This window comes from Ascidia mentula, chromosome 6 (genome assembly GCF_947561715.1).
Source record: "Ascidia mentula chromosome 6, kaAscMent1.1, whole genome shotgun sequence".
NCBI lineage: Eukaryota > Metazoa > Chordata > Ascidiacea > Phlebobranchia > Ascidiidae > Ascidia > Ascidia mentula.
The window spans coordinates 12,529,873-12,542,240 of NC_138571.1; the positions used below are offsets into that span (position 1 = coordinate 12,529,873).

Consider the following 12,368-nt stretch of genomic DNA (forward strand, 5'->3'; position numbering starts at 1 on the left):
GTTCTAATAACTGTTTTGTTTGGAGTTGACAGTTTCAGGACAAAGCATTCCAGCATTTTTTTATTTCACGATTTCTGTGAACAGAAACATGCTAATGGGGCAACTCAAAAAGGGGCGTATGGTGTCAAAGGTGAACTTCCGTTGTTTTAATTGTCTGGTTTTGCATTCTGTAATTGTAACCACCAAGGCCAAGTTGTTTCCGGAGAAAATTTACGCGCTTCTGGCGTACGATTTTCAGTGGAACTTGTCGAAAAATCCGGCGGCAGCTGTAACTGAAACACCTTTTTATAAAGCGCCGTTTGGTCGCTCGGGGGCAGCTAGCATCAACTCAGGAAATGCTAAACAAAGAATAATACAGGCAAAGTGAACGTGTTCCTCCAAACGGGAATGTCACCAGAACAACAATTTCTTTTTACAGTTCGCCGACAGGGTTTAGGCCGTCGCAGACTCGGCGTTCTGAATAACAAAAAAATCATTTGATTTCAAATTTTTCATAGTTTTGAATATCAACTAAGACAGGGGCAGATCCTTTGGACGAAAATGGGCGATTGCCATATGTTGAACACGTTACAGTGGAATGGTAAGGGTTAGGGATGTGCCAAATGGACAAAGATTCGGGTTCGTGCAAATTCGATTAAATAGAAACATTATTCGTGCGAACCCGAATATAGTTTAATAAACTTTTGGAAACCAACAACCGACGCTATACTATCTCAGACGAACAGTGGCCTTTACCGCTAGTGTTTAGGAAAAACGATACTTTGATTGACATAACGTAACAAAAGCCGATATGTCATGATTGACCAAATATAATGTTGAACAACACAGGACTTCCGTTCTTTTGTTTTCAAATGCGCTTCTGTACTTTGGTGACGAAAACCCGTGCTATACGAGCAGCGCCCAGAATCAATACAATCGAAACGGCATTTTCGTCACATTTTGTTCAATCGTGGTGATAAACCAGTAGCAAAATCGACTACACCAGTTCTTGTGGCGTTATAAGCGGTGTGCTACCGTTATTGGTCATGCGAAAAAGACAAAAACTTTGACGGTTTTATCACACAACCATATTATGCGTCAATAAATGTTCGCATACGAATCTTGCGCATTATCCGGGTTTGCACGAATATGAAATCTGTGCTCATATTCGGCGAATCTATTCGGGTTCGGGTTCGCCTTGGCACATCCCTAGTAAGGGTTGTCTTAAAATTGATATTCATTCATCACTAGATTATCTGGTGCATGCGTGCCTATCTACTCGTCTTGTGCCCAAAGTCAACGAGTTTTGAATAGTAACCACTCCCCTTGGAGAAAATTTCTGGACCCGACCCTTAACCAAGGTATAATAGTTGGACTTTGAACCTCTGAAGTTTTTGTTACCTGGGGCTTATTGGGTGCCTGTTGGTCACGACGGTAACCCTGGTTGTTGCCACTTCCACGACTGCCACCTCGGTTTTGGTACTGATTCTGCTGTGGGTGCTGAAATGTGAAATAGTTAACAAGTTAGAAAAAGGAAAGCGAAAGCTAGTATGCTACTCATGTCGATGCAGATGTTCAAACGTGTTCATCATCAGTGCCAGAGAAGACTGAGTTGCAGCAAGGCATGTGCAGAGGTAGCCAGACAACTTGATATTTTAAACTATAGGATTGTTTTGTTTTCTTTGACTAGAAAAGGGGTTGTATAGTATAATTTAAAGTGGCTCCTCTGGAAAAAAAATGAGAAAACCATTTCTACATAACCAATACTGATAAATCATGGAAGAAACATGAAACAAAACAATCACCTTATACTACTTTCCCAAACAACAAATTACAGTTTTTTGCCTGAAAAGCTCAGTTTACATGATGCGATACTTCTTCAGCAACAAACTGTATTAAAGTCCTTACCCTCACCACACAAACAACTTATAGTCGCCATCTGACTTCATGTAATGTATCTGATAATGAAATAGAGCTTTTAGACAAAAGCGTTACCACTTACATTGTAATAACCCTTGTTGTAGTCGTTACGATAATAATTGCGGTAGCCGCCCCCTCCTCTGCCACGATATCCACCGCCTCTTCGACCCCGGTAATTTCCTCTTCCTCTGTAATAACCCCGTCCCCGCCCATACTGTTGGACTCCGAAAGTTTCTGTGTTGCGCTTACGTTCTTCGGACCAAGACATTCGTTCCCTGTGATAAATTTTGGATAGAACATAAATCATAAGAGTAAGAAACAAGCAAGATTTCTTTGAGGTTATTAAAAATCCAAAAGACTTTGTCACAAATTGTCCATTGAGAAATATGGAAAGTTTTGTACAAATTCAATAATTTTGAAGTTGGTCGCAATGATAATGTCATTTCCACAAATATATTATATACACAAAATGTCCAAGTATTATGGGAGATGCATGCTACAGAGGGCACAATAAAACTTGTACTAATGATTATGGGATGAGATTAAGCCCATTCTAGTTTTTAGCTAAATCAATATCCAATAAACAACCAATATTACCCTCTTGGATTGTTTGTCTCGCAAGTAATGTTGTCAAAAAAGCTCTTTGCTTTGTCATAATACACATTATCATCATCATCAGATTCCTCCACATTTTCATTGCTCTGGCCTGAATCCACCCCACTGTCAATTTTCTCTTCTTTCTTAGGAGGATCCTCCTTCACTGTAACATATAAATATTTCCTTAACTAAGCAAGAATCCAAAAATTTATGTAATATCGAATTGGTTGCATTACAATGATGCTCAATTGCTGGAGTTATTTTTAACTACAACATCACACACAATGTTACGCTGCAAAACTGTGTCGGGTGATTTGGTCAAGTGGGTCATGTTCATTTCAATTTAAAACACCAAAAGCGGTGTTGCATGTATTTATACGTACAGTAACAATTCTTTTTGTGATTTTTACAGTACTTGTGGGGGAACAGAAATGCACACTCAGCAAAACAACAATTAATGATAATATCCATTACCAGTAATTTTAAGTTTTGTCATCAGTTCTTTGGCGATATCATCTTTGTTAAACAGGGCATTGGCCTCCTCAAAATCAAAATCTCCATCGAAACGCAAGGGGTCATTGCGTTGGTGATATCTTCGGCCACCACGTGGAGGTCTTTGACCTTAATAGAAAATAATTTGCAAAACCAACAATTCTTTCAGGAACAAGCTAGACACCTCGATAGTTTGGATTCTGGTAGTTTCTGCGGCCCCGTCCTCTGTTATCATTCATCTCATTGTGATCGACATCATAGTGTCTAATGCGATTGTCATATCGGTCACGATTTTGATCCCGCTGGTGGTACTGGTTTTGTTGGTAACCACCTCTGCCTCTGTTGTAGTACTGACGCCCATCGCCATTGCCATGACGATTGCTGCTGTAGTAGTTATTGCTTTCATATGTTTTTCTGTGGAATAATACTCAATAATACTCATAATATTTCAATTAAACATTCATGACTTAAATTTTGGGGGTCTACATTGCGAAACAGATAACAACAGCTGCCTGCATACAGCTTATCTGCTATTTAAACAGCAAATTTTAAACTGTGTATACTATGTGACTGCATGGATAATAGTAAGTTAGAGCAATAATAGAAAAAATCAAATATAAACAGATTGGTAACCTCTGTGGCCGCTCTTGGCCAGTGGTTACAGGACTACCAGCTTGGACACCTTGCTCAGACGTTGGGGACGTTCGTCCAAGTGAAGTAGGTGTAGATGGTTTTTCTGTTTGGAAGAATGACATCAGCAATTTTTTGCAATTTACATAAAAAGCAACATATATACAACTTAGAACCAGAGTGTTTTCTTTTATTGTAAATATACAAAGTGCCCTACTTGCCTTTATTTTGATAAGAATGTAAATAATTACACAGCATTGAAAGATGCCTCTATAGCTATAAACACACTTTGCCATAATTGCACAAGATTATATACACATAAACAATACCCCTTTGTGAAGTAAATACCTTTGTTAGATTGATTAACATGGTGTTGTTTTACTTGCGCTGAAGTGGCCTCCGAAGCATTTGGAACCTGATTGGGGGCCATTGATTGATAAGGTGTCCGATTTGTGTAAGAGTTGTATGCCGACTGGACTGGGTTGTTGAATTGATTTCCAGCAAATGGAGGCAGTGAGGCATGAGAATGTTGTGACGTTACTACGGACTGGAAATTAAGTTTATCAAAAACCAATTCTTGGATTCACTTAAGGTCAAACACACCTCTAAGCAAGTTTGTTGGTATGTTAAGCTAAATTTTAGTTAAATGTAGCATTTTGTTAAAGGGAATTGAGAAAACAGTACATCTCTGCACCTGAACAATAGCTGGATCTTGCGGCAGGGATGGGGCAATTGGTTGCTGCGGTTTAGGCGGTTCACAGACTGTTAAGTCTGCAATGTCAGCCCCACGAAATATAATGTACTCATAAACTTCATCACGAGGTGCAACAACTCTGTCCACCTTTCTATCTTCTGTTCCAAAAGATCTCACTGTTTTTTATTTAAAAAGAAGCATTAATACATTGTTAGTGTATTTGTATTACCAAATTTTGACGCATCAAGCGTTGTAAATGACATCTGTTCTTTTTTTTCTAAATTCATTTTAGTCAGTTCTAAAGTGGATTTACTATTGGGCTTGACGTACGAATTGCAAAGAAATGTTTTAGTTTTTAAATTAAGTCTTGTTGGGTATAATCAGGTAAACCAGTTAAGTGTGTAAATAAAATCAAACACCATTCCACATCAAGACTATACAAACTACACTCGTATACCTTACATTCGCAATACAAGTCGAAAAAACAGCAGCACACCTTTCGCCAAAGCAACAGTCGCATTTTCGGTGTCGATAGTGTATAATATTCCCTCATATCTTATCTGCGCGTTGGATATCAAGCTAATCTTGCTTCCGATGTACGGGCTTTCCGAAGACATATTGCCAGATCTTGACAACGGTAAACAGCGCACGATTAAAGTGGATCAGATCATCACAAACTCAACTCCCCTAGAAAACCACGAAAGAAAACTTGTCAAAGCACAAAGCCTGGTTGTAAGTTCTTTAGCGCCACCTGCCCAGTTTCGTATCTCGTCAATGCGCGCGCAGTTTTATACGTCACGCCACTAACGAAAAGAAAAAATGCAGGGATTTTACAATGTAAAACAGTGAGGGTTGGTAAAGCTATTTTTTTTATTCCATAAGTTCCTGACGATTTTGATTTTTACTTAAGCGTGGTTGTAAACTGTGCTACTTATTTTCTAAAACTTCAAAACATGCGCTACTCTTCTTAACTATTGTCACAAATTATGTTTAGAAGCACTTGTGTTAAAGTTATTGTTACTATATTTATATTTTGCATGTTTTATGTTGGTGTTTGAGGCTAAAACATTGCCAGAAGTAAATATGACCAAAGTTAACATAGACCTCCATGTTTTGACGATTGTTCGAGCCCAAATCAAACAAGTCTGCGCATGCGCAGTTCATTTAGCGAGCTGCGGCCGCCGGGTGAGGAAGGCGGTTCAGTTGGTTCGATCAGCCCAATGAGGTTGTTCTAAGTTTTCAAGGCAAGGATTACAACAACGAAAAAAGCACTTATCACACTTCGAATGCCGTTAGTCTTACTATTTGCAGACCGAAGACCAAACTTAACCGCGTGGTAAATTGTGTTTTTAGTTTGTCGTTTAGGCAGGCGCAATTTTTGCTTTTAAAGGGTTTAGTTGACAGCATATCTCTACAAGACGGGTTTGCACAAAACATTTAATGTAGTGCGTAGTATCAGGGCCCAGAGAAATGTTTTAAAGTGGCCTTTTTTTTGGTTCTGTTTAGTAAAATGTCATAACTTGAGTATTTAGGAGCAAATTTCAATATTTCATGCCACTGACATATAAATATTTACACAAAAATGGGTATTATCTTTCCACATAACATATATAAACTTGTGTTTATGCAGACATGTGCATACCATTGCATTGTAATCATGTACAAAATGCAGTGGTAAAATTAAATGCAGTGCGCTCACTGATGGTGGAATATGCCTGCAGCCTATAATTCCACTGCATTGGCATCTGTAAAAGTAACCGTTATGAGCAATGACAATAATGTTACTACGGGCAATGCTGTTTCCAAGCAAGGCGTCACTGCCAGTGGAGCTACAAAGTACATACAACTGCAACCAGTGCGACCCACAGCAGGGCAAGTCTCTGCTGTAAATTCCAATATGGTACATACAACGGCTACTGGTCAAACTCAAAGAATGCCAAACCCAATGGCTGTTCAAGTGCAACAGCCACGACAGCAAATTTCAACCACTTCTGGCTCTGGAATCCAGGTTCCTCCGGGTAAGTGAAGGCCCTGTTGTTGCAGAAAAATTCAGGTTTTTGCCATTCTTAGACCAGTACAATCTTTCTTCTAAAAAAATAATGCATGCATGTTTCAATATGTTTTAGGTATGATTTTGACGAGGACCCCCAATGGTCAATTGGTGTTAGTTAATGGAAACAATTCAACTACTACAACACAGCTTGGAACCAGCTCAACACAGGTAACCATATTTGTGCAAAAGTACTCAATGTTTTCCTACAGCTTTTTGACTTCTATTGCAAATAAACCTTTTTTATTATAGTTAATAACGCTTTTGTTATATAAATTTGCCGTTAGTCTTTAAGCTCATAGTTTGTCAAATGTTGTTGTAACTCAGAGATAGTACAGAATGTTTCTGTTCATGTGTGCAGGTTTCTGCCACTCCAGTTACACGTGTAGTTACTACAGTAGCTGTTTCAACACTTGCGGCAGTAACTACGGTTGGGAAACCAGTCCCAGTGTCCTCAACAGTAAGTATTACTTTTGATAACTTTTTTTTGCAAAAATTGTTTTTATTTTGCTCAATATTTTTTGCATAAAATTCTGTAAAACGACTCTTTTAGGTATCTGCCTCAAATGCAAAATCCATTGATGTTAAACCACCTGCCGCTGCATCTCAGATTAGTCTTTCTCAGGTTTGACATGTCAATGCTTTTATTATTTTCTTGATTCCTGCAATATTTTTTTTGCTCAAATTCAATTTTTATTTTTTAGGAGGATTTGGTGAATGTCAATAAATGTCGAAATTTTTTGACAACGCTAATTAAACTTGCCTCTGGAGGGGGTCAGAGGGAGGTAATTTGTTATTTTTACAACTGGTTTGTCTAAATAAATTTATTTTTGTTGTTTTAATTCACAGGAGACTGTGAGAAATGTAAAAGCTTTGGTGCAAAATCTGATCGATGACAAAATTAATCCAGAGGATTTTACGAAGCGTTTGCAAAGTGAACTCAATTCCTCACCACAGCCTTACCTTGTCCCATTTCTTAAGGTTGAATTTTGCTCTGTGTTTTTGTGATATATATTGAGCATGTTAGTTAAACCAGATTCGAATTGGTATTTTTATCTTATTACATTAATTTTGCTGAGAAGCGCAGATAAATTAAAACTGTTTTCCATGTTCTGCAGTCTAATTCATTGTCATAATAATTTATTTTTCTTCCTTTGCCATAAAAATCTGTCTTTGTCGATTCATGGGACATGTTCTATGGTAGTAAAAGCTCAAATTCATCTGTGTTTTTAATATTGGCACAACCTTGTGTTTATCAGAAGAGCCTCCCACTGTTGAGGTTGACAATGATCCAGCAAAGCCCAGGTGGCCAGGTTCCCACTGAGCTGGCCAATGCGGCAAAGAGAGTGTCTTCCTTCACAGACAGTGCGAAATCGCCAGCATCACCCAAGAGCAAGCCAGCTACAACCAAACTGCAAAAACCAGCTGGAAAAACTTTTCAGGTAAATTTCTTCCGTTCGCGGTGTAAATCAGTAGTGTGCCATTTTCTTACGTGCACACCAGGCAAGTAGCCAAGTATTTGCATTTAATAAGTTATGACCTGTTTTCAATATTTAAAATTTTTTATTCAAATATTTTTATTTTAAAAAAAAGTGCAAAAAAATTACACAATCAGTTGAAACGAGGACTGTTTAAAAACTATGTTCAACAACATCACCTTTGAAAATATTACTTTTAAGCTGGCAACTGGGTCTTTTATTTCAAAAAAAATTATTAATTTGGAAGTAACATAGAATTATTACAACCAGAATGACTTCTTTTCCACAGAATGTCCCAGACATTAGGTTGCCCCGGGTAACCTCCTCAGACCCACCACTGAAACACCCATTGCTGGGGCCCTCTCCACATGGGGGGATTCCCCACCAGCCACCCCACCCGTCGTCAGTGTCGGGGGCACACCCCTCCACACTCACAATGAGACAGCCGACCATGTTGCATCCAAACCGACACAATCAGAAATGGCAGTCGGGTTCTGGTGGCGGTGGCAGCAGTTCCTATAAGTGAGTGACTGGCAAAAGTGTTTTTTTGCACTGTGCTCGGTTCGGCATGGCACAGCACAGTTTGGCATACGCGATATTTACGCTTCTGGGGTGGTTGATTTGTCTGTAAAATCGTATATGTTAATATTGACAAATCGTATAATTTCGTATACGTTAATAGTTTGTTCCAGCTGTCTCATCCAATGCAGTTACAGCAGTACTGGACCACTAACGCCTAAATGAACTTCTTTACGAGTTATACACTTTGTAAAACCCATACTTTTTGTTACGTTATCTACGCAAATCCCTAATTCGGAATTGCGGCCACCGTACCGATACCTTTTTAGCAGAATAAATCTCTAAAAAAACAACTATTACAGGGATGACGATGATATAAACGACGTCGCGTCAATGGCGGGGGTGAACCTGTCAGAAGAAAGTGCCCGAATTCTGGCAACCAACTCGGAATTAGTGGGCGCCCAAAATCGGTCGTGTAAGGATGAGGCTGTCATCAATGCAGCTGTGCTACAAAGGAGGATGTCTGAAATAGGTTGGAATCCTTGTTTTGTTCAAAAAATTTGAAACCTGATAATATTCTGTGTGATCGACAGCGTTATATTACCCTCGAGTCATTAGTCTGTTAAGAAAATATCTGTTGATAAATCTATTTTAGGTATGGATAGGGTTGCCGTAATCGCGTATATTTGTGAGATATGCGCTGTGACCAGTGTCTTAGAAAACACACATGCGCTTATTTATGAGAAACGTGCTCGTTTGTATTTTTTTTATTTTCGTGCTTTACTTTTCTCATCTAAACGCAATTATTTAATCAAATGCGGAGGGTAGGTTTTTTGCCACAGTGCGCATTATACCTTTATAGACGCATCAGTCTGGCTAAAAAACAAATTATCGCTGTACACCACTGTTTAAAAGTAAGATCATAATCCTGACGGTATCCTCCGAAATCTTTCGAAACTGAATGAAAAAAAATTATAATTTAATGGCAACCCTTGCCATAATACTAACAAGAGAACTTACCTCACACTTTTGTGAAACCAATGGTTTGAGAATTAGACTGTCATGTAACCGCGCCCATTTGTAACATTTTCCATAATTAAGGATAAACCGAATGCGTTCTTTTTTGCAGCGTCAAAAACCCCGAATATTAAGAACATCCACACGGAGGCGGTGAAGCTACTTGCCTGTGCAGCCGAAACAAGAATAAAGGACGTCGTTGAAAAGTTGTCGTCGGTGGTTTGCCACCGCATGACCAACTACAGGGCAAGATTAACTTTTTCCATTCGTTGACCTTAAATTTGTCTTTAAGTAAACGCCGTTTATTAAACGTTTCCACGTATAGGTTAATTTCAAGCTATAAGAGCAAGCATTGTTCCGAAATAAGAAATAAGTTTTATAAAACTTACTGATTGTTACCATACTATACCAACTTTGTGATTGCGTGTTTAATAACAAACGCATTTCAGTCATTGTGGAAATTTTTTGAACATTACGGCTTTCCTTTGCCTACCGCAAATAAGCGTTCGGCAACTGGCTACGTGATTACTCACGGCACGCCGTGTGATTTACGAGTTCATGTACCAATACTGCTTAGTGAAAAACCCTGTACTATACGCGCAAAAAGGTCATTAACATTGTAACATAATTTGTGAACTGTGGCATTCTGTGTTGAAAAGGTTGCCGACCCCCACACTAAATCGTGCCCGTCCGTATGGTGTTGCAATTAGCATCAAATCCTTCCGTTTACATATTCCAGGAGGAAGATCACTATAAAGCGTGCAGTGACGTCAAAATGCAATTGAAGTTTCTACAGGAAATCGACCAAATTGAGAAGAAGAAGCACGACGAAGCTGAGAGGGATATTCTTATGCGTGCGATCAAGGTATTACAATCGTTTCCTTGTTCGAATTTGTTAATATGCAGATTATAAATAAGGTGGTGTATTGTATGTTATGTGTCGTGTTGTGGTGAAAAAGATTTTTTTTCCTATTGGTTTGTGTAAAAAAAGGCAACGACAGAAAGTTTGAACTTGACTCAGAATAAAAGTGGTTAAAGTCAAGTATTTCTAGAACTTTTAAAAATTATGATATGTCACCGTCTTCCCATACACCTCTCAAAAGAAGTTATTTCTTACCAGTAAAAATAGCCTTAATTTTTTGCAATTTAAATCCAGTGTATTTCGTGTCACGTATGAAATCAGTCCAAAACCTGCGTACTTTAACAGAGCCGGTCGAAGAGCGACAATCCGGAGCAGTTGCGGCTCAAAGAACGCGCTAAAGAGATGCAGCAGCAGGAGTTAGAGAAGATGCAGATCCGGAACGCCGACGAAACGGCGCGGAACGCGATCGGACCGCGTAAAAAGAAACCGCGAATCGACTCCCCCATGTCCTCAGCAACTTCATTCGATGTAAGCTATGGTTCGATGGCAACCTTCGCATTTTGACCCCAATTAAATATATTTACTGAGTTGTGGCAAAAAAATCCTGTTTGGCTGTTTTAAAATTTCTGCTTTAAACGGTGGTGATTTGTGAAGAGTTCCTAGTAGTGGTTCCCCTTATGTGATTGCAGTTGTAATTTTTAAATAATAAAGTGCTATATAATAAATTTTGATTTTTTTCGTTAATATTTTTATGATTTTTTTACAGACGACGTCATCTGGACGATCATCGGTAAGCATACTTTTACGTCTTCCTTACAATCACGGTCGGTCCTTGGCGTATTTGACCAATTTCATTAAATCGGATCCCGCAGTTTGCGATCTCAAAAATTGTAACTTTCAAACGCCAAATAAACTGAAAAAGCCAAATTTTCAGGCTTGAGCGTTAAATTCTTCTTTCGTCTCCTCATTTCTTCCAAACTCTATTAAATAACGTTCAACGCGTGTTCATGTACGACAGGTGCGCTCCAGAACCAAGCGTGTGAACGCCCGCGACCTCACTTTCGTTCTAGAACACGAACGCAATTCCCGCAAAAGCTTGGCACTGTACAAGTCCTACCTGAAGTAACAGAGTGGAAAAAATCAACATATGGAATTTGCCCCGAAACTGCGGTTCTCCGCGGCGCCACCTAGTGCACTTGTCCGCACACTGCCTCTCACGTGACTACGATTGTCGTCGAGCCGAAAATTCGGGACTCTCTTAAACGTCAGCATCGTCGCTCTGTTCATGAGAAGGCAGTTTATTTTTTTTCTACCGTCGTTCTCACTTCACGTAGTTCCTTTTCGCCGGTTGAACTGCCGCTCGGCGGCGCTGTCCCAAGGTGTCCCATTTCATCTTGAAAGCCAGCCCACTGACGTTAGGTGAATTCCCTGGACAAGACTCAAATGTCGTGCTATTTAGGCTATGTTAATTAATTGTTGTGCGGTTTCACGCTTTTAATGCGACTCGGTGAATGAGCGGACGTGGTTGTCAATCTATCTGCCCTGTCGCTGCATTTTCAAAGCACTTCAGTTGTCATGGCAACATTTAACTTTATGAACCTTTTTTAATGTGCCAGGCTTTTGTTGATCAAGGTTCGGAATGCTGAGGCAAGCCGTTTCCCCATCCCCATTCGCACATACCTCTGTCACGTCACAATAACTTTCGCGAGGCACCAGTCGTTACAGGTGACTGCTGGACACCAGTTCGCCCTTGTTCTTGCGGTGTTGTCTTTCTGGTCCCGGAAACCCGATTTTCTTTCGTTGCAAATTGACCGATAGGTGTCGCCAGTGTGCCCGTCGGTCGTCGCCGAATCGTTTTGATAGAAAAGAATACGAATCGATTGTACACTCTTGTGGTTTTTTGAGCTGTGTTCCATAAGAATGGGCACGACTTCAAGATGAAAGTGTATAAGCTAGCAGGAACCGAGGCTGATTAGTTTGGTTTATCATGCAACAGTTAAGAGGCAGGCAAAAAAGTTGCACATTTTGATCATGAAATTTCAGTCCTTCAAAACATGTAATTTTAAAGCCTTAAAATTCCTTTTAATTTTGATCTGAAAGTTATGCAATGTACAATTTTGTGTTTTGACA

The 12,368-nt window shown here is 39.4% G+C and overlaps 2 protein-coding genes across 2 annotated transcripts; one reads left to right on the plus strand and one right to left on the minus strand.

Moving 5' to 3' along the window:
• Window positions 1-59: 59 nt before the first annotated feature.
• LOC145905536 (protein LSM14 homolog B-like) lies at window positions 60-5,058 on the minus strand. Its single transcript, XM_082992767.1, has 10 exons — window positions 4,809-5,058; window positions 4,313-4,488; window positions 3,967-4,165; window positions 3,622-3,724; window positions 3,173-3,402; window positions 2,971-3,117; window positions 2,497-2,659; window positions 1,982-2,174; window positions 1,381-1,479; window positions 60-456 (listed from the first exon to the last, which is right to left on the minus strand). The coding sequence occupies exons 1-10, from the start codon at window positions 4,927-4,929 to the stop codon at window positions 433-435; spliced, it is 1,455 nt and encodes a 484-aa protein (XP_082848893.1). The 5' UTR covers window positions 4,930-5,058; the 3' UTR covers window positions 60-432.
• Window positions 5,059-5,946: 888 nt separating this feature from the next.
• On the plus strand, window positions 5,947-12,125 carry LOC145905793 (transcription initiation factor TFIID subunit 4-like). The gene is made up of 14 exons (XM_082993081.1): window positions 5,947-6,330; window positions 6,439-6,533; window positions 6,724-6,822; window positions 6,916-6,987; window positions 7,067-7,147; window positions 7,212-7,343; window positions 7,622-7,804; window positions 8,130-8,362; window positions 8,722-8,891; window positions 9,489-9,622; window positions 10,116-10,241; window positions 10,584-10,766; window positions 11,005-11,028; window positions 11,257-12,125. Exons 1-14 carry the CDS (start codon window positions 6,024-6,026, stop codon window positions 11,362-11,364), a joined length of 1,947 nt encoding a protein of 648 aa, XP_082849207.1. The 5' UTR covers window positions 5,947-6,023; the 3' UTR covers window positions 11,365-12,125.
• Window positions 12,126-12,368: the final 243 nt, after the last annotated feature.

Coding starts and splice junctions, on each gene's coding strand:
- LOC145905536 (XM_082992767.1), bottom strand. CDS start 4,929: ATGTCTTCGGAAAGCCCGTACATCGGAAGCAAGATTAGCTTGATATCC. Junction 4,489..4,808: donor GACTGTTGCTTTGGCGAAAG/GTGTGCTGCTGT, acceptor AATAAAAAACAG/TGAGATCTTTTGGAACAGAA. Junction 3,725..3,966: donor TGTTAATCAATCTAACAAAG/GTATTTACTTCA, acceptor TCTTCCAAACAG/AAAAACCATCTACACCTACT.
- LOC145905793 (XM_082993081.1), top strand. CDS start 6,024: ATGCCTGCAGCCTATAATTCCACTGCATTGGCATCTGTAAAAGTAACC. Junction 7,344..7,621: donor ACCTTGTCCCATTTCTTAAG/GTTGAATTTTGC, acceptor TGTGTTTATCAG/AAGAGCCTCCCACTGTTGAG. Junction 8,892..9,488: donor AAGGAGGATGTCTGAAATAG/GTTGGAATCCTT, acceptor TCTTTTTTGCAG/CGTCAAAAACCCCGAATATT.